The sequence below is a fragment of the Tachypleus tridentatus genome, chromosome 12 (genome assembly GCF_004210375.1).
Source record: "Tachypleus tridentatus isolate NWPU-2018 chromosome 12, ASM421037v1, whole genome shotgun sequence".
NCBI lineage: Eukaryota > Metazoa > Arthropoda > Merostomata > Xiphosura > Limulidae > Tachypleus > Tachypleus tridentatus.
Window position 1 is genome coordinate 104,007,471 of NC_134836.1, and position 23,306 is coordinate 104,030,776.

Consider the following 23,306-nt stretch of genomic DNA (forward strand, 5'->3'; position numbering starts at 1 on the left):
TCGGCATTTTTGCATTTGGCACCTCACCCTTTGGCATTAGCAATACATGCATTTAGTCAGAATTGGATGGGATTGTGCTTTTGTACTTCCCACCATTTTGTATGTTACCAAGAGTGCTTGTACGATTTGTTCAACCCTTTGTCACGTTCTTCTGAGAGCATTGTATTGGTTGACTCAACTCTTGTTTCTTCTTCTGCAATACCTTCAGATGTACCCATTCCTTCCACTTCTTCTTTGGCCATCTCCTATTGAGGTAGCCATAACCCAGAATTATATACTAAACTGTTATGCAGTTCAAGATTTATGTGGCCCTTTGTATCATCATCCTTTAATTTGTAAGATTGCCATGTATCTGTCTCAGTCTATGCATGTCCCACAGTGGATATTTATCAACAGAAATGGCACAAATATTGACATTGGTGTATCATGAAGATATTGAAACTACTACATCCAGAAGTGCCAACCATAACTCCTTTTATGACTTGGCTCTCTGACAGTGCTTTTACATTTTCTACAATCATCTTGTATAAGATAGCCTGACTGACTACCTTTATATACTTCATCAAAACTATTTGAGTCCTTGATGCTATTCAACCTCCTTAAAATATTTTGGGTCCTTTGTCCTAAATGAGCACTTCAGTTACCTAACTGGAGTATTAAAGTGGTTTTAAATCCTTCCCAGTATCTGTTTCATCCCTTAGACTCAGGTACCATGTGCCATCTTTCTCTTAAGGTTTATTTGTTGTTACTGCTGGACTGCAAACATCCTTGGAGTTGTTTACACTGCATGTGCACACACATTATCATTCTACCTACATATTCTATACCCAGACTGGTCCTTCTGCACTAGCAACTATTAACAGAGTATACTTTATCTAGGTTGCAACAGTCTCTGTAGAAATTAGGTGTTTCATAAGACCACCTAAAGATAGACAAGATGGTATTACTGTACTAATTCTAGACTATTATGAGTAAAATATAAGGAAATCCTGCTCATCACTAGGTTGAATAAATAATGGTCAGTTTGCTCTTAAAAATTTAGGAAACTTATTCACCTATTGTGTTGTTTCTCATGGCTTGTCATTGTGCATTAATCCCCCTTCCCAACATATTCTACAAATGGAACCAACATTTACAGTCACTAAGGTGGTGAACAGGAGTTATTTCTTCACTTTTGGAGAAGGTAAAGTTTGGAACTCTACTACCTTGGATACTAGATGGTTTTTCTCCCAGATGTTGTTATGAGAGGCACCAACCCTTATGGGAGCCTACTCGTAATACTGGTTCACATTTGATGCTCAGCTTTTGGTTGGGTTGAGTTTGGCCCTTCTTGTTGATCAATAGTGGTTCAGTACATTGTTCATGGAAGAAGGTCCATTGTTTTCTCATAATTCTGAACATATAATGGTCCCATCCTGGGTCCTAGGTTGAGCACAATTTATTTCACATTCTTCCTATTGTTATAAAGAGAAGTGGAATTTACCTTGTCAAGTGAGGGTGAGTATATTCATAATTCCAAACTGGTTGAGTTTTGTTTCCTTAGGTTCAGTATAGCATACAGGATCCTGTCATTCTAAATTTGTTGTGTTACCTTTCAGGAGAAGGTTTATCCATTTTTATGTTGTTTACCTTCTCGTCATGATTTTGGTGGCTCAGAATGCATCACTGTGTGGCTACAGATAGGAATCCAATCACAAGTATATGTAATGCAGTTTAAATACCTTAGCCACCAACATGGGATATAGGAAAATGACCCTATAATTCCAAACCTGAAAATTGGAATCTTGACTCTTTGGTTGGAGCTTGGCCAACAGTGAAAACAGATCATGTCACCTTCCACCCACAGTGCAGGAATTAGATTATGGATGAAGAGCATACCTGTTCTGGACGTAGTATTGTTCCCCTACTAGAATGCTAGTCTTTTGTTGGCATGTCCATAAACTATGCAGATGCATTCTGTATGGATAATGCCCTCACCACCTCCTCCACCTTATCAATGTGGGATTATACTTTTAGTGTGAGTGAGAAGTGATAAGCATGTTTTTGAAGATAACATTTTCATAAGTTGGAAATGTATTTCCCATATGACTTCCCTCCTTACACTCTCTTACTTTTCCTCCCTACTAAGAGCGAGTGTTAGAGATTTCAGATTAAGTCAATCTCAACACCAGAATTGAAGGCATATTGATACAGGTGGAAAGTGTCACAAGACACATGTAGCAAAGGGTAATGAAATGGGGAATAAATGACTGAAACAGGTGAAAAAAATCAGACCGAAGCTTAGACAGGCAAAGAAAGGAAACCCAAGCAATTAAGAATAACTGTAGTGTGAGCACAAGTAACTATTACTGGAAATACATTTTTGATGTAAGAAAATGTTAATCTGTTGAGCTTCAGGGGATTATCTTGGGTTATATAAAATGACTAGATCTATGTAACATGTTGGTTGTTATCTTGGGACTGAATTGACTACACTTATAGCACATCTGGGTAGTTACGTTTGGTTGTTTCAATCCATAAAGGATAAACAGATCCATTGATCAGTATAATTTGTATTTTTGTAGGTTAAGGATAATGAGGCTTGTAAACTGCTATAGCCAAACACATTGAGTTGAAAAATAGAATTAGTTTCAATGCAAGATCTGCTGCAGCAAATAAAATTATTGTGGCTTCTACAAGTCTGGCTAGCTGTGTTACACTATTTTTTTAATCTTTTCTGTATAAATGATGGATCACATATTTTAACTTCTGATATGCTACTTTCCTCTGTACAAAAGATTAGCCATTCTCATTCATTGCTGCCTTCTATATACACACTTTTTTCTTCCATGTGCTATAAGTCGTCTTCTACCCCCTACTAGAATCAAATTATTCCAGCATGTGTCTCATGTAAACCACCGTGCATCATCTTTCCACCAATACAAGCATAGTATATACTCACATGATGCATGTAACTTCCTCTGTGTACCTCTATCAAACTGTCACTTCTCATTTGTGCAACAGTTGTTTCTAGAAGTGATTATACTTTTTAACATACCCAGTTTTTCTTGAATGTTACATTACTTCTTTCAATTCTAGTCATCTTTATTTAAGACATTCACCTTTTATGCTTATTGAAACATGAATTCCAAAGTAAATGTCACCATTTTCGGTGTGTCAGCTTTGGCAGCTGCTTTATCATAGGTTTCAAGTAAAGGCGACCCACTGGGAGGTTTGTTTACATTTATTTTAAGGGAGGTTAAATGTTACTTTGGTCAACTTTTATCTCTAGATATTGCTCAACTTCCTTTTGAACCTACTGTAAATCTGTAGGCTGATGAGAACTTTGATTAACAATTTTCAGCTTCTAAACTTTTCATGACAAGAATTCCATTTGGCCTTCTACAATTTTCTTGAACTTTATTTCTCAGATATGTGATGTTTTATCTCTTGCTCCTATTTCATATGGTCTACATCCTTCCTTAATGTATGAAAATTCTCCATAAGCCTGTGTGATTTTTCTCTCTTCCCCTGATACTTGGGTCCATTCTGAGCAATTCACCTCTCAGTTACATGGCAGTATTATCATACTGCATCCTCCACAGACTCAGGTCAGTATGCCCTCACATACAGTTACAACAGAAAGTGTTCTTACCCCTGCATCGTGAGTAGTATTTTCCTCATAACTTAAAAAGTATCATGATTAGGGTAATGAATGTATAGTATATTATAAATATTATACTAACACAAATCTACATACATTTTTATGTAAATTGAATGACAAATAAACTGTTTATAAACAAATAACCAAACATAGGAGGGGCAGAAAGTGTTCGTGCATCTACTTTAATGGTCAGTTGTGTAACCTTTCAGATGAATTACTTGGTGCAATCTCTCCTCATAGCCCTCCATGATCGTTTGACAGTAGTCGACTGGTATTTTCTTCCATTTTTCATTACAGAAGACCTCCAACTCTTGCAAGTTTTTTGTATGATGCTGATGAACCCTGGTCTTCAACTCATGCCAAACGTTTTCAATTGGGTTGAGATTGGTTGACTGCGATGGCCACTCCAGAACACTTATATGGTTCCTCTGCAACCAGGATTGCACATATTTTGATGTGTGCTTAGGGTCATTGTCGTGCTGGAAGATCCAACGATGCCCAAGCCGCAAGTTCCAAGCATCATTCTTGATATAAGTGCCTAATATATCAACATACTCTTCTTTTTTTCATGATTCCGTTGACACGGTGAAGGCTGCCTACACCATAATAGCTGAAGGAACCCCATAGCATGATCGAGCCACCTTCGTGTTTAAATGTAGGGACGGTGTTCCTTGGATGATTTCGTTACCACTTCTTACAGAAAATATAGCAAACATCATTGTGGCCGAAAAGCTTGATTTTAGTCTCATCTGCCCAAAGAATACTCTTCCTATAGGTAAAGGGTTTATGTACATGCTTTCTTGCATACCTCAATCATGCTTCTAAATGAACAGGCTTTAAATATGGAGTTCTACAAGGACAGCATGCTTTGAACTCAGAAGAGCGTAACATGTCATAACTGTAGAGGTGCTTACTTCAACCCCAGTTTCCCTTACCAGTTTCTGTATGTCATTACGTGTTAAACGAGGGTTCCTACTAACTTCTCTGAGAACCTTCCTCTTGGTTCTCTTTGGAATTTTGGTAGGGCATCCAGAACGAGGGAGGTTAGCAGTTGATCCTGTAAGCTTAAACTTGGCAATCATGCTTTGAACAGTAGATTTTGGCACATTAAGTTGTGTAGCAATACCGGAAAGAGGCACACGAGACTTGTATTTTACAATAATTCGGTTTTTTTAAACCACTGTACTGTTGTTTCCTGTTTGCCATGATGACCAAGCAGATAATGACGGAGACGGCGCTAAATTCCCGGAAGTACATTTTTTGCTGGCTAAATTCCAATAATTATGAACCCAGTGTCTGGTTCTGGAATGGTATAATGTAGTTTATTCGCCAAACTAAACAAAATTTTTATGGGAATATCAGTTTTTTCACACGTTCTGAACTGTACAAACACTTTCTGCTCCACCTATTTTTGGTTATTTGTTTATTTGCCATTTAATTTACATAAAAATTTATGTAGATGTGTATTAGTATAATATTTATAATATGATACACTTCTATTAGCCTAATTGTGATACTTTTTCAGTTATGAGCAAAAAACCACTTGAGATAGAGGGGTAGAACACTTATCTCAACCAGCAACTGTTGGGTTTTGTTCAACCAGTTTGGGGTGATGGGCCCCAAATTCCTTCTTATTTTAACCAATGCCAGTTTTTTCCACCTATGTCTTACCCTCACAACTTTTTTTCAGTATCTTTACATGATTCATCTCATGGTTGAGGCTCTTCATAGAAATTCTGAAGGGTTTTCTGTAGACATCCTCTCCCTCCTTACCTACACACTGGCTCATTTGTTGTCTTTGGCTCTGGCTTAACATGTATGGTTTTTTTTGTTGTTGATTCTGGTTCAGGATGCTGTGTTATTATGGATCCATTTATCTGCACCTTATCTCCAGAATTTACATATGGCTTCATTTTTGCAGCATTATATCTTCGAAATGATCCCTGAAGTTTTGGAGTCTCCGGTGGCTTCAGTCCAGCAACAGTTTACTCTTTCACATTTGATAGTCTGTTTTTCTCAGCCAGAGCCAAGGTTGTTTATGGTTTCCCATTCTTTCTCTTCCAAACCTTTACCTATCCTGGCTACTCAATGTGCCAGTGGGAGTTTGACTTGTGGTCTTTCTTCATCAATGATGCCCTTTCATCGAGGTGTTTAGAATCTTCAAGTTTTGTCAGAAGGATTCATTTGTTGTCTCACCTTCCATGTCCCTTATACCCATTTCCTTCCTTTCACCCTGGTATCCCATTGTTTGCCAGAATCTGTTAGAGGCATTTTAAGACCTTCTGGTTCAATAGGCTATTGAATCTGACACATCATTCACTGGGTTATTACTTCCATTTTATTAGTTGTTTCCAAGAAAACCAAAAACTGGAGCCTTGTCATTGACTTGTCCCACCTCAGTTGCTTCATTCACCTTTTCTGTTTCATCATGCGGAGTATTATCTCACCCTCAGGTGGGCATTTTCTCAAAGTTTCTGGACAACCAAGATGAGCATCACCAGTACTTCCCAACTTACATTTAAATTCACTTCTGCACCTTATGTTTTCTGTCAGTTGGTCGGGCTTTTGCTCATCTTCTTTTGTTCAAGAGCTGAGTTTCAACTATTACATGGATTACTGGCATCTTCTGGCACATTCCAAACAGGAGTTGGCCAATCACACTCCTCAACTATTTGATGTAGCTGCTTAGATAGGCTGGTTAATAATATTTGAGAAATCACACCTACTCCATTACTCTGCAATCTCCTCACTGACACTGAACCCCAGTCACCAGCTCTACATCCCACTCTTCACACCTGACTTTTGTCTGGTTGTTGATGAGGCAGTCTGCTTTCTCTTGTCACGTAACTTTACATTTGGCTCTCTCTGTACATTCTTCTTTCATGGAAATCTATTAGTTGAAGTGAAAAGTATTTCATACATGGTCTCATGCTCAAGGATTTCCAGCTGGTTGACCTAATTTGGTTGATGTCTACAAGTTTGTCATGCAGCTTGTTGGCTTGGAGAGGGGTGGGCTTTGATCTCCTCAGTATCAGCTTACTGGACAGCCTTGTCCTATACCTATTGTTTTTTCCATTACCATAGAGTCTGTACTTCACTCATCCTTACTGTATTAATTTGTTCATTACAGATTTGTTGTCTTCTCCATCAGCCTACTTTTGCAGACTGGGATATTAATGTGGTTCTCTATTCTCATACCTTATCTCTGTTTGAACCTCTTCCCTTGTGTTCTGTGTTTCACCTTTTCCTTAAAGTGTATTTTCTTCTTTTAGACTATGGTCATTGACCTTCTGACTTGTTCCTTTCTCCTGAAACCTCAGTAGCAAAGGAGGCTAACTCCTCCTTTTTTTGCCAATTTCCCTTCCCTCTATTTCTTATCTCTATCCTTGTTCCAATCCAAATAAACTTCTGTGTTTAATGCATGCCTTTTTTTCAATACTATACTGCTCAAATGGCTTCCTTCCTTGATTCCTATCTCTTTATCCTATGGCAGTCTTCTTCTTCCAGAGATCTATCCCCTTCTAACCTCACCAGTTGGGTTAATTGTTTGATACAAGCTGGCTTAATCCTCCTTGTCCCCTTTGCAACAGAATTTATTCCAAGTAACTTCTCACAAAATCTTACACCTAACCTTTTTCCTTGATTCTTGTCTTCATCTACTTCTAGAAGATATTCTGCAATTGAGCATGTGGACCACCCCTAACATCTTCATCTCCCATAATGTACACCATATTGCTGTTGTGGCTTCATTGGGTTTTTGCCTTCCACCCATGACTGTTCTTTAAACTTTGGTCTGACTCTAAGACTGGGTAAGTCACTCTTAATGTTTTATTTTATTTCAGGGGTCCATCCTCCATACAGTCCTTTCAGGATCCCACTCTGTGGTGAGCTGTTCCTGAATAGGTATTCTTTAACTCTACATTAGCACTATACAGTAGTGTTGGCTCTCACTTTCTTCTACGGCTTTGCAGACTCACTGTTGAGATGGAGTGTCTCACAGGATTGCATGTAGGTGAATAATCTCATGATTTTTGTTTCATAAATATGTATGTTTCAAATCATACCACCTATGGATCTCATGGATAAAGTAGAAGGGGATAGCTGTCCATCCCTACCAAACCTCATTTGAATTAATTGGTATGGTCTGAGTTTAAAAATAGGGTTTTGTGATCATCTATTACACTTTCTCAGGTGAAGACTTTCTTCTGTACACTTCATTTTATTTTCACCCCACCTTTCTTTTAGTGAATTATGGGAGTCATTACCCATCACAGTTTCAAGCTGTTGATGTGGTTGACCATAGAGGCACCCTCCCAAATGGGTTTCACACAAAGATGACTATAACCATTCAGTGGAAATTAAAGGCAGTGGTTGTAGATGAAGTAATATCCTCCAATTTGAAATAATCAGTGCTATTGAGTGAGACCTCATCCTCACATGAATATCAGTATTCCATGTGCTGGTTTGGGATTTATAGTGAACAAATCAACACAAATCTTCCCACAGGTTTTGGATTATTTATCTTCCTCCTTTGATTTTTTTTGTCTGTGTTGTGGTTCACAGCAGTGGTGTGTGGGATTGTCTCAGTTCTGTCCCTGACTGTCTCTCATTCTCTGTTCTTACAGGGATATTTTGGCCATTTGAGTGGTTTTGGTCTGTTTCATGGTTGGGGGAGTTGATTGTATGCATTAAATATCCTTTTGATAATGGATGTCATGTTTCTGGGTTGATAGCTCAGAGCTCATCCTTTTGTGATACCCAGAAATCAATGTGGTGCTCAATTCCCAGTTTTTTCAGTTTGAGGTGAAGGCAGTATGATCCTCATTCCATCCTCCTGCGGGTGTCAGTACTTTATGGAGAAGTGTTGGAATGTAATTGACTTACTGAGTATGATCTATTGTGCCCTAGTCAGTGCAGGATCAAGTTGATTGTTGGGCCTAGGCACTTTCTGTTCATAGGCCCCACCAGGTGTATAAGTTAAACCAAAAGTAAGATAAATTATAGATTTTTTTAAGTATACATTGCCATAGCTGCACAAACTCTGCGCAAATTAACATCTTCATCAATAATATACTAATACCCTGTAATATATTGAATTATATTAAAAATGACTAAGTAGGAAATATATTTATGTGAATGTGAGTACACAAACTAATATATATATATATATATATATAAATATATCGTATAATATAAAGATGTAATAAAGTTTTTAAAGTAAAATGTGTATTTTATGTTGAGAAGGAGTCGACCAATAATAGCAAGTTTTATAAAACAATTCAGCTGTAATGAACTGAGATTAAAATGAAGTTAACAAACATCCTCAGTAAAAATTAGAGGTGAAATAAATGAAAACCACTTTGTGAGTATACTAAAAACTAACATGAAACTTTAAACAAGTGAAAAGTAACACATCTGAGAACAAATGCTGCTAAACAATAAGTGCTAGCTCAGTAGAAGCCTATAGAGGCAGTCACAAACATCATGCGAGTATGCTATCCTCTTGTTGGTGGAAAGGTGATGCATGATGATTGCATGAGACACATTTGAATCATTTAATTTCAATAGAAGGGAGCAGAAGGCTTGTGGCATGTGTATATTTTAAAAAAAAATTGTGTAGAGGGCAGTAATAGCTGATCTTTTTGAGAGGGAGAAAGTGATTATTAGAAAGACATTTTCAGAAGAAGAAAATTATAACCTTCATACTTTTATTATATGTACAATTTCATGAAATTGTATGTGCTGGTGAATATATATAGATATATATATCTGTGTGTGTGTTTCTGGTATATGTATAATAGTTTTAATTATCAGTTTCTCTCTCTTTTTATTAGATCTTCCTGAAATGAGTAATCTGTTACTGAAATGGATATTATCTCAATCAATGGCAAGAGCAACATGAAATTTGCATTGTTAGGTTAAGCTAATAATATAAATAATAGCAAAAATAAATAAATATACATTCTCAATACATGCAGAATATTTAATGAATCGTACATCGATATTTTTTTTAAGAAAAATATACTGTGTATTATGGCTTGCTAAATTTTGTTATAGATGTATTGTGTGCTTTTCTGAAGAAAGAGTACTTTTTTATATATAATCCACAATTTTTGTCTACACATTCTCTGTATTTCTCAAATCTGTGTAATTGAGCAAACATTTTGTCTTGTTTTATAGTTTTAAAAGCTAAACCTGCAAGAAAGTTGTATATTTATTGATTACATTTTAAAAAAGGAGAGAAGAAAAACATGTAAATTCCAATAGTTTTTGTTACATGAGAATCAAACTCCATTGTTTATAATCCATATTAAAATTTCCATGAAAATGAACTCATTTGAGTCAACTATCATAATGCTTTTGACTCATCAGATGTATGACATTGACATTTCAAATATCCTGTCAGCAGGTTTCTTATAATCACTTAGTGAGTTCTTTTTTCTAACTACCAACATGGTAGGTACAACACATTCTCTCTCTCTTTCATTCTTGTTTACTTTTCAGTAAACTACTGAGTAGAATGTCAACAAAAAAGATGCATTTAAAAATATCTTAATAATGTATTATTTGGTTGATGCAAAACACTTCCTATTATACTTGTAAATAAGCTGTTCATTCAACACTGTTTTGTTTGTGATTTAACATATTTCTGCTAAAAATGTAAAATATCTAAATTTAAATATATGGGAAGAATATAATTTAAAAGTTAATACCTAATTAAATAACTCTTAATTTGCACTTAATTCTAAAATTAAATAATAATAATTTAGGTATTGGTCTTTAGATATGTAAGTACTTTCAGTAGCACAAATAATAATTAGTGCCAAGGAAACCTGTACAAAAGTGTTTTCTTTCGTATTATCTGTAATTGAATTAATCTCTCTTTCAACTGTGTGTTTATTGGATTTCCAGCTTTTTGGTATTTCAGCACCAAATTGCCACTGAATTACATTTCTAAATTATTACAATTTTCAACAAAATTTCACCAGAGGGCAATAACTACAAAATATGTTTATTTTCCATAGGTAAATCTGAAGTAACATTTTGTTTTATTTCAACTAATTTTCTCTTGTTATTTTAAAAGGTGAAATACTTTCTTTTACATTTTATTGGTGTTTTTAGTCAGTAAACTTTTATTTAGGGAATCAACATCAAACACTACCCCATGGGTATACCCATGAATCAACATCAAACACTATCCCATGGGTATACCCATGAATCAACATCAAACACTATCCCATGGGTATACCCATGTGTGAAAGGATTTTTTTAGCTAGAATGTTTATAAATTCTTATATTACACTATTGTGTATTATCTGTCAGTTAGTAAAACCTTTAAATTTTTTGACTCGTGTAAGTGAACATCTACAGGAAGTAGTAATGCCTTATTTCAGTTTCTTCATGTAGTTCAAGATATTTTAAAAAGTTAAAAGTTTTTACTTCAACCATTTCACAAACAGTAGAAAGCTGTTACTGTTCTTTTTGCTAATAAAAAATAGGTTTTAATGCTATTCCATTTTTTTCCTTTTTGTTAAAGCACAGTTAACTCAACTTTTTGTGAATATTAACTACAAAAAACAAACTTCTGAACACTAGAAATTTGATTCGTTTTTTCTCTTTGCATTATTAGCTGTTTCTATCCAACATATACACGTTTCCTCCCTGAAAGAACAGTATACTGACTGTTTCATGATATTTGTATGATATATAAATATAAAAAGTATCTTAGCAGAGAATTATTAGTAAATAGCACTGGATAAAAAAATCATTGCTTGTAGTTTACATCGTTTAATATAATGTAATAGACCATTGTAGTGTAATTAATATCAATGGGGCCTGTGGATCCAGTAACCTATGCTTTTATAACTTAGAGTACACCAAATCTTCATTATTAAGAGCTCCTTGGTGTCTCAATGGTAAGTTTAAGGACTTATAGTAACAAGAATCAAGTTTCCATACTTCTAGTGGGTAAAGCGTTGCTAGCCCATTATTTTGCTTTGCGTTTAACAAGTAAACATTATGAAATAACAGTTGCTCAGTAACAGTACAAACTGTAATGCTTGAAATAAAGGTGAACCATATGACTATTTAAACAGGATAATAATTTTCGAAGGCTGATTATTACATCAATGTTTGATAGACATGTTAACCTGTTGCTTTAAATTCTTGCTCAGGCACAAACAAATACAGTATACTAGAATATGAGCAAATCAGTTAAGGTACTTCCATGAATATCGTAAGAGGCTAAATTGAATAGCCTTTTTTCTTATTATATTTTTTTTTGTTTTGTTTTTTGTACAGTGTTTATCATTTGATTGTTGCTTCTTGAAACTAAAAGTTAAGAGATTTTAACAAGCTCAGAAATACTGATGTCTAAATGAACCTTTGAACACTAAATATTTAGGAAGGTTGTACAATTTGAAAGTATTCAGTTATTCATAAAAAGATATTTAATTTACTAAGCTTCATCTATACTAAGATGTAAGTATATTTATATTATGAAGTGAGAGCTTAATACTTTGTCAAAGAGAGATTCTGTGTGGATTGTCTGTTAACTTACTATTCAAGTCAGTAAAAACTATCTAAAGTAGAAAGATTACATGTTAAAATTTTTAAAAACATAGAAATGTTGTATTTATCTACAAAATTGTTTACACGTGACAATAGGTTGACAGTAACATTGCCTTGCAGTGTTTGTATTCCTAAATTTGTCTTTAAGCAAGCAGATTTAAATTTGAACCTGAACAATTAACAAAATATTTGATTTTTTTGTACAGAAAACTTACTTTGTACTTAGCAATACAAATGTTAATAGAAAAATTACACATTCAGTTTAGACTTAGTTTTCTTATATTAAAAGCAGGTATTTTACCAAGAACATACTGCTTATTTTAACTAGAAAACTTATCAGTTTTGTTGTAAAATAAACTGGAAAGGTTAAAAAATATTGGAATGTTTCTTTAGTTACTATGTTTTATCTAAAGAATAACCTTTAAGAATTTTAAGACTAAAAAATCATGTTTTTCATTTTTTGGTTTAATTACTTTACTATATAGTTCATATGTTATTCAAAAACTACAGATTAACTTATTAGTATTACTGTGGCATACATTATATGTGAGAGTAATTTAAAAGTCTTTATTAAAATATATTTACTATTTTTGGTTAGTTTGGATATGAAGGTATTGCTTAATGATGTTAGGTACATGTTTTGAGTGTTGGACAAGAAAAGCATGCATTGCTGGAGTGAATATTGTAAGAATAGTATGTATTATTATTAATAGCAAAAACTTGTTTGTGTAATATGGATTTAGTTTAGCAGTGGTATGAACATTTTATTGTTGAAGAGAAAGAGTTTGCTGTATACACTTTTGTATTTCTGTTGAGAAAGTCACAAAACATGAACTGCCTTAAAGACAGTGTGTAAACATGTAAAGTGTGTATTCATATGTAAATATTTTACTAATTATAAATGCATACTCTGAGATAACACTGCTGTGTGATATGGAATGTTTTTCTTCACTTTATATCCCTAGATTTTCTACAATGCTTTTGTTTGCTCAAATTGTCATTAGTAGGAGAATGAATTTTTCTTGAAATTAGCTAATGTTTCTAAGAAGTATTCATTCTGGTTTGTTGGTTTTTTCACATGTTTTCAGTGTATTATCCTTTTTATGTGTTTGTAATTTGTCACTATTTCTGGGTTTTATCTAGAACTTTAAATGTAGGTCCTGCTGAATTTTTAGAAATTCTCTGTATTTATGAAGTATTATTGATAATATGGCACGTTGGAAATTATTTAACTTCATAACAAAAATGTTAATACAGGTTTTGACTGTAATGTTTATTGTATGTTTAATGTTATTTAAACAGAAACTTTACAGAGGTGCATCATTTTGCCTTTTGCCATATTTTGGTCTTTATCAATACCTGTTTCGATGTGTCACTCATAATAAACGTAAGTTGTTTTTTTCATAATTAGATTATCTTTGGCACTAATAATTCTTCGTGTAAAGAGGAAACTATTATCACAGTTATAAGACATAAAAAATGCCCAAAGTTTGATTAATAGATTTTTAAATTATTCTACTAACAGGCCTGGGTCCAGTAAGGAGTTTTGGTTATTTGCTTTTATAGTGCATAACATATAATGCAGTGATCTTTGTTACAGGGTAAATCAAATTACTCTTCCTGTTTTGTCTGAATATAAATATATGACTTGAAAATCAGTAAAAAACAGGTTTTATTTGTTTGTTTAGAGTTAAGCACAAAGCTACACAATGGGCTATCTGTTCTGCTACCACAAATATCGAAACCAGGATTTAAGCAGTATCAATCTGCAGATGTACCACTGTGTCACTAGAGAGCTAAACAACAGGTATATGAATCATAATGAAAATTAACAGTTTGTATAGCTTCTGCTTTCACATCAGCCGTTTATTTTATCTGAGTCGTTTAAGGTAACATAATGTTTAGGGACAACAAGAGTCCGTCTCAGCTGTCCCATCCTCTAAGCCTAACTAAAACTGTTAAATAAATAAATTTAAAAAGAATTAAAGCCACCCCTTATCATTCATATATCTATCAAGCTTTCTTTTAATCTCACTCAAATTCACTGTCATCACAATATCAAAGGGCAACCTATCCCATTGGCCAGTCACCCTACTTGAGAAATAAAATTTTCTTAGCTGAATATAGTTCCTACTTTGCCTAAATTTATATATGTGTCCCTTAGTTCTATTATACTTGCTGTTATGTGTGAAAAATGTTGATCCATCGATATTATCAATTCCTTTTACAATCTTAAACACTTCGAGCAGATCTCCTCTAACTAATCCTTTTTTCAAGAGAAAATAAAATTTTAAGGAGCTCATATGACAGTATCTCTATCCCAAGTACCATTCAAGTAACCCTTCTCTCAACTATTTCCAACAATTCATATCTTCTGTAAGATAAGGAACCCAAGACCAAACCTAATATTCTGGCCTAACCACTGATCTACACCATGAAATTATAACTTCTATAGACTTGTATTCAATATTTCTGTAGATACAACCTATAATCCTATTTGCCTTACCACTAGCACAACAACACACTGCTTGGATGGTTCTAAAGAGTGATCTACCCTTATGTTAAGATCCCTTTCCTTCATAACACTGTTAAGGTCATGTCTGTCCAAATTATACTTATAATTCAAATTATGATAACCTATATGCAGTATCTCACATTTATAATAATTAAAACCCATCTGCTATTTATTTGCCCAATTCACTAAATGATCCAAATCCAGTTATAAAGCAGCAGCATCCTCTTCACATCCAGTAACACCCAAGACCTTGATATCATCAGCATGCTTAAATAATTTATTAACCATTCCTTAATCTATGCCATTAATGTATATCAAAGAGAACAATGGTCCTGAGGCTGAGCCTTAAGGTACGCTACTTGCAACATTAATCCATTTATAACAACCCTCTGTTTTCTTTCATCAAGCCAGGCTTCTATCTGTGCAGTGATTCTTACTCAGCTTCATTTGTGACCATTATTTTGACATCCGTATCTGTATCGTTAAATCTATAAATTAATAGAAACTGGATCCAGGCCTCTTCATTAAACCATTAACAAGAAAGACTACAAAATCTAAGGCCAAATTTTAAATTTTTTTCTTTTTTTTATTATTAAAAAAGGTACCTAATAATTTAAAATATGAAAAATAAAGACACTATATAGGAACAAAACGATAACAGAATCAGTCAGTGTGTAATTGTTATTTTGGATATGAATTTTTTCTGTCGAAAGATTTACTACCGTGTATATGAATGCGGGATATAAAAAGATAATTTTCATTAGGAATATATACATGTGTTTGTTTAACTATGAAGAAGTAGCTTTGTAACAGTGCCCTCCGTTATAGTGGATTAATGTTTCTAGCTTTTGTAGATTATACTGTAATTTCTCAATAAAATTTTTCATTGTAAAAGACATTGTCCATATTCTCGTATTTGTTTTATTTCAACACTATTGAAATATTTCTTCTTATGAAATCAGTTAGACTTTGGCATGGCCTGGTGGGAGGTGGTTTGGGTGCTCAACCCGAAATCTTCAAATCCCTGTCCCGCCAGACATGCTTGCCCTTTCGTTCTTAGGAGAGTGTCTCAGAAGTTATCGGTGGGTGGTGATGTCTCGTTTGTTTTTTGAATTTCGCACAAAGCTATTCGAGGGCTATCTGTGCTAGCCACCCCTGATTTAGCAGTGTAAGACTAGAGGGAAGGCAGCTAGTCATCACCACCCACCGCCAACTATTGGGCTACTCTTTTACCAACGAATAGTGGGATTGACCGTAACATTATAACGCCCCCACGGCGTAAAAGGGCGATAATGTTTGGCGCGACGGGAATGCGAACCCGCGACCCTCAAATTACGAGTCGCACGCCTTAACACGCTTGACCATGCCAGGCCTAGGTGATGTCTCACGCTGCTAAATTAAAGACGTTTAACGCAGACTGCCCTCATGTAGCTTTGCGCGAAATTAAAGAGAAAAAGAAAACCATATTTAGCGTCTAAACAAACTGTATATACAGGAGCGTAGATCCTGGGGATACATCCCCTCCTTCATTTTAGGTGGAGGGATGGTGCATACAATCATCCCCCCCCTACAGTTTGGTCTGTTGAATTGTTTTATTGCATCACAGGCCTACAAATTGTGTGTTTGTTCTTGTGATTCTCGTGTTCTTACCAATCGAATTGCATAATTAGGCCTAGATTTAGGCTTTTTCAGTAGCCGAAATGTACATCTTTAATACAGGCGTGCTTCTAAGTTTTTCGATCTAAGCGATAGTTCGAAAATATCAGTCAGTAACCCTAAGTATACATGCAAGGCTTGCAAGCACTATCACAGAATCTACCTACGTCTTGTACGTAGTGTAAGATTAAGTAATATTTTCATCACAACAGATTGAACAGAACATGAAATTCGAAAATATTACTCTCAAGCGTAAACTCCTGTGATCTACATCTGGCAGGCCATTTGTAGCTTGTAGCTGTATAAATTTTATGTGTATATTGTGCGGTTTTCCGACACCATTTGTTCTTATGCATGTGTAGCCGGTTTTATTGCCGAACGCCTTACTCTCCTTACCTGCCGAATCCACTGACCATAGTGTAGAGTTAACGACAGGTTCGGGCCGCTCGGATCCAGACGCACCCTACCTCACTCACCCCCCCCCCTCCGCTGCCTTTAGTCTGAGCCTCGATTTTACAACAGGGCTCATTAGACCTGTGTTTGTGGCCCTCATTAATCCATGAAATTTCAGATTATCACCGCCCTCTATAATTAGAACACAAAAGGAGCGACTTCAACGGCCTGAAGCCTCTACTTGAATTGTATTGCTAGTTTTTGTTTAGGTGTTTTTATTTAACAGACGTGCTTATAGACATTATATCACAACGTGTTTGCCTTTTGATGAGCTTTAACAGGAATATAATATATTTGTGATTGTTTAAGTATTTTTCGAGAAACTTGTAATTACTTGTGTTGTAACTAGCACACATTATTGTCCCAGCGATGCCCAGGCGGTCAGTCGGCTCGGTAGTCACTGTGAGGTTCGCGCATTCGACTTAAATACATTGTACAGTTCAGTCCTACTTCCATTCTGTTCTATCTTCGTTCGTTGTACGTTGGAGTTTTTCAATAAAGACTGTATTTTAGCCTGTTGAGTCATGAAACTTTCCGATATTAGACAGTTCTGCAAGCCAGTTACTAGTACTACAAGTGACAATGCAGATGCAGATAATCGAACAACCTCAAGCAAAGGAAAAGAAACTTGTCATTCAGAGGAAATACCATGTTCATCAGAGGACAAGTCTGAAAATGCTTGTGCAATTATTGCACATCATGAACCACCAGATAGTTGTGAAACAAGTTTGTGCAGTAATGAAAAATCTAACACTCTACATATACAGTGTGGAAAGCCATATCATCCAGACACACAACTAATACCACTACAGAAGCAAAATCTCAAAATATCAATTTCCAGGGCAAGTGGTTTGATGAGTTCCCATGGCTGCACTTTGATAATCAGACTCAAAAAGTCGTATGCTTTCATTGTGCCAAGGCGGAAAATAGAGGCCTTTCACAGGGAAATTAGAGAGGCCAGTGGAGTATACTTTCACATCCACCGGTTTTTGCAACTGGAAAAAGGCAAAACAGAAATTCAACGAACACCAATCCTCCTCTCAGCACAGATTCGCTATATCTCCAGAAGGTTCACTTGATGTAACTCCAGTGACTGTTCAGCTACATGATGGAAAAAGAAGCAGTAGGAAGAATGCAAAAGAAGTCTAGCCAAAATATTCAGAAGTTTACGTTTCTTACTGCGTCAAGGTTTAGCATTAAGTGGACATACTGATACGGAGGGGAACTTCCTGCAGTTAATGAAGCTCCTGAAGAGGAAGATCCTGAGTTGACTGCCTACTTGTCAAAGAAAACCACATCACATCAGGCTCAGAATGAAATAATGGAGATGTTCAGCCATCAAATACTGAGGAACATGGCACACGAAGTGCAGCAAAGTAAAATCTTTGCATTAATGGTTGATGGCACTCAAGATGTTATAGGTGCCGAACAGGAAGCAATATGCGTAGATGAGAACCTTGACGTCCATGAGACATTTCTTGGTTTGTACAGTGTTTCCAATACAACTGGTGAAACAATATCCTGGACTATACTTGATGTACTGACTAGAGTCAATTTACCACTGTCAGGATTAAGAGCACAAACTTGTGATGGAGCCGCTAACATGAGTGGTGCGTACAGTGGATGTCAGGCAAAAATAAAAGAGAAGCAACCGTCAGCTTTGTTTTTTCACTGCAGAGCACACAAGGCTAATTTAATAATGCAACATGCAGTTGAAGCTTGTGAATGTGTTCGAGATTCTCTTCAGTGGGTACATGAACTTGGTGTCTTGCTTCAGAGATCAGGCAAATACAAGACAATCTTTGAAAATATTATATCGTCAGACCGCTACAATGGTTCAATTAAATACATCCGCCCATTGTGTCCAACACTCTGGTTGTTCCGCCTATCTTCAATTACTTTATGATAATGATCATTACAGTGACATTGTTGACACTTTGTCTTTCCTTTGTCAAATCTGTCCAGCAGACCTCGTGCTTTTACTGCTACATCTGATTTTTCATTTGCTAATTCAGACAGTTTTAGAATTGTTGATGGCTCAGCATCCATTAGCTGCATTAGAGGAGCTAAACCGTGCATTCCAAGCAAAATCAATGACAGTATCTGACATGATTGAACCATCTGCAATGACAGTTGAGCAATTGCGGGTATTGCGAACAGAGGAAAATTACAACAAGATATTTGATGAAGCTGAGAAAAAGGTAACTTCCCTAGATCTTCATTCGCAGACCCCCCCCAGAAGGATCACAGGTGATGGCTCAGCACACTATTCTGCAACAGCTAGAGATTACTACAGAAAGCCAATATTTTGAATTTGTAGACACAGTCATAGAACATCTTGCCACTAGATTCAATGCAGACAACATTGACTTGAGGCAATATCTGGCACTTGAGAACATGATCACATCTGCCAAGATTGACAACTCGATTATAAACTTCTATCCAGAAATCTGCACAACGGCTCGAGTTTCGGTTGCCCATGTTTGAAGGAACAACTGAAGCAGTATCTCTGAAAGGTGCGAAGGATGCTTACTGCAAAATGCATGAAACAAGCCAGCATATGTTTAGTGAAGTGTTTCTTCTCATGAAAAATTTGCTTGTATGTCCAGTATCCAGCTGCGAATGTGAACGCAGCTTTTCTGCATTAAGACAGTTGAAGACGTGTTTAAGGTCAACTATGTCTCAGTGCCGCCTCAACCATGTGGCAGTTTGTCACACTCACAAAGATGAGGTCGACAAGATAAATATAGAAGAGCTTATGAAAGAATTCATAAACAGATCATCACAAAGAAGGTCTACGTTTGGGAACATGTAGACTAGAGGACTAAATGAATCTTACTTCAATGAAAAGTATGAATAATTATGTGCTACATTGTATTGATGTGTAATTTTCAACAGTTTGCAAAGACATTTTAATTATTTTTATCAAACAACATGAACAGTTTTTCAGTAGATATAAACCTATCAAGGGTAATTACTAATTTTATTAATATTTGAAAACATAATTCATGCAATGAACGTTATTAGTAACCTTGTCAAGTGTAATGGCCATCTTTTATAGTGTGCAGGAATAAATTCATGTGGCAGTTAATTTGCGACACATTTGTCTTTATTCTATTAACATTTTGTAAACTGTTCACAACACCTCACGTAAACAAACCTACATGGAAATCTTGAAGTATCGTGGCAACAAGATTACTCTGTGACTGCATGTTTACAGCTTTCAGGTTCACGTAATCAAAGATTACCAATTTGCAAATTGAACAGTCCACATAAGTGGTTGCAAAAATCATCCCCCCCCATCGGGTGTAAAAAATCTACGCCCCTGTGTGTGTGTGTGTGTGTATATATATATTTGCTTATTATTTGTAATTTTAATTAGGTAAATTTTAATTAAAATGAGCTATCATCACATCAGTGAAGTTATTAATTCAAGTGTTGTTATTGCGTTTTAACTTACTTCAAGTGTGATAGCATCAAAAAATCACAAACGCACACCTTTTATAAAACATGAAGGTATCACATTATTTGTAGAATAAAATGTTAAAATATCAAGGATTAGCATGCTTAGGCCCGACATGGCCAAGTAGTTAGGCTGCTCAAGTCATAATCTGAGAGTCGCGGGTCATAACCCCGTCACGCGAAACATGCTCATCCTTTCAGCCGTAGAGGCGTTATTATGTTACGGTCGTTGGTAAAAGAGTTGACGTTGGGTGATGATGACTAGCTGCCTTCTCTCTAATCTTACGCTGATAAATTTGTAACGGCCAGCGCAGACATCCCTCGTGTAGCTTTGCGCAAAATTCAAAACAAACAAACATGCTTTTGTGTCTTACCGGTGCAATTATAGAAATTTACGTTCTTGGCCTACGGTTTAAAGGATTGTTTCTTTGGACATGGGAGGACATAAAATTACCTCAGTAATTACAAAATTTTCCTGTTTTAATAGTGCTGGTATTTTGTACAGGGTAGCTCGTAAGTCTACCCATCCATATAACTTATGTATCCAGTGTATCTGTGTGCTGTCGCCAGTATTCTTGCGTTCATGTACCCACGTACTTGTCAGAATACGCTCTTTAAGTGTAAATGGGCTTACATCGGCCATATTTCTCTGAAAAAAAAAAGAAACATTTATAATACATGCGTAATTGAATATAACATAATAACATATGGATGGGTAGGGACTTACGGGCCACCCTGTATAAATAACTGTACGTTACAACGATATCCGACTTTGTATGAGACGAGTAACGATGAATAGATGCATCGTTACTACATCTGCTGAGTAATGGAATATTCGGTAGTAACAACGTCATATATTTGAAACATAAGTTATTGTTCGTTTTTACACTTAATATGGGTGTTCATACAAAATAAACCATACAAGATTAACGTTCTCTCGGAAATTCAATACTATTATCTAATTGAATTTTGTCGTTTTTTAATTGATAATTAAACGTATTTTTATATGTGAGACCTCTAATTTAAAGTTCTATTTTTAATATCCAGTATTAATCCACTCGGTAATTTAGTTCTTACATAGTAAAGTTTCAAAGATACTTATCAAAGTTGTATTGGCGTGGGCGTGTAAAAGTAACATAACAATAAGTAATATTAAATCTGATAGCTAAATAAATGGTGGTATAAATTAACAATATTTTGTTTTTATTTTAAATTCAAGCTCGAATTTTATTCATCTTTTAAGTTGGACGTAAAAGATAAATAAAACTGCAAAAACGACAATGTATGGAACATACGATATTACCTGAGACACATTCGGTACACACTGAATATAAGATTTAACTTGTATTATTTATATTTAGTCTTGCATATGAAAGGGGACTACAATTAATAAATAAAAGCTAAATATTATGAACATATCCAGGTATTTAAAGCCATAACGTGCGACAACTGAAACTACTATTTACAGCTGAAGTATTGTTTGTTTATAATTTCACTCCAAGTTATACAGGGCTATCTGCGCTAGCCATCCTTAATTTGGTAGAGAAAAACTAGAAGAAAGGCAACCAGCCATCACCTCTCGCTGGCATTATTTTCCTACAAATAGTGGGACTGACTGTTACATAATAACGTCCCAAAGACTAAAAGTGCAGCCATCTTTGAGGGCACGGGGATTCAAACTCGCGACCCTTAGATTGGGAGTCAGGCGTCCTAACCACCTGGCGATACCAGGTCCCAGTAAGGTAAGTGCTCCTGTTGAAAGAGAAAAGAAAAAGAGTTAGGTGAGTTTTGAATTTCGCACAAAGCTACTCGAGGGCTATCTGTGCTAGCCGTCCCTAATTTAGCAGTGTAAGACTAGAGGGAAGGCAGCTAGTCATCACCACCCACCGTCAACTCTTGGGCTACTCTTTTACCAACGAAAAGTGGGATTGACCGTCACATTATAACGCCCCCGTGGCTGAAAGAGCGAGCATGTTTGGCGCGACCGGGATGCGAACCCGCGACCCTCAGATTACGAAGCGCACGCCTTAACGCGCTAGGCCATGCCAGGCCCTAGTTAGGTAAGACATTTTAGATTAAATTAAAAAAAAAAAATCATTCTGATGCAGAAGCGTAGCTGGGGAGACCAACGTCCCTGAAAAATCTAGGCATAGTGGTCACACATATATTTTTTTTAACTTTTATATACAATTAACTCGTTTTGTATCATTTAATAGACGATAAATCTTCCATAAACACTGTTACATTTTCAGTGATGTCGAGAAACCCACTTGTTGAGAAATTTATATGCAAAAACGGTTCGTTTGGGATGAAAAATATTTTACATAGAAAATATTTTACATATTTTACATGATGACCGAAGAAGGTCGAAACGTTGTTCGCTCTTCTATGTAAAATATTTTCTCAACCCAAACGAGCCGTTTTTGCATATAAATTACTGTTACATTTTGATGTAATTTGTTTCAATGATTATTTTATTAAAATTTAAATCAATTTTAGCTTTTTCATTGATTGGCCCTCTAAAATTTTCTGCCCGTAGTGGAAACTCTCGCCACTATACCGATTATCAGTAGAGTGTATATTTAAATTAATATTCATATATATTATAAAGATGTCTAGATCAGTAAACACTATACTTTTATACAAATAAAACTCCTAGAAAATAATATAATTATTAATCGATTATTCTTTAAATATGTATCTTTAAGTCAGAGAGAAAGAAATCACACAACTGTGTTTTATTTAAAACGAACACATTTTTTATTTATTTCAAGCTATCATAGTGAATTTATAAACTCACGAACGCCCCCAGTGGCACAGCGGCATGTCTGCGGACTCGCAACTCTATAAACCGGGTTTCGATACTCGTGGTGAGCAGAGAAGAGCAGAGATAGCCCACTGTTTAGCTTTGTACTTAATTCCAAACAAAGTAGGCCCGGCATGGCCAGGTGGGTTAAGTCGTTCGACTCGTGATCAGAGGGTCGCGGGTTCGAATCCCCGTCGCAC

General features: G+C 35.6%; 1 protein-coding gene across 4 annotated transcripts in view; it reads left to right on the plus strand.

The window, feature by feature from the left end:
• Atg9 (autophagy-related protein 9) overlaps positions 1-9,893 on the plus strand; it is a 55,012-nt gene extending 45,119 nt beyond the window's left edge. For all 4 annotated transcript variants that reach the window (XM_076471375.1, XM_076471376.1, XM_076471378.1 and 1 more), the window contains one exon: positions 9,478-9,893. In XM_076471375.1, coding sequence (XP_076327490.1) covers positions 9,478-9,487 — 10 coding nt within the window. In that variant the 3' untranslated portion in view covers positions 9,488-9,893. The remainder of the gene's footprint in view (positions 1-9,477) is intronic.
• The last annotated feature ends 13,413 nt before the right edge of the window (positions 9,894-23,306 follow it).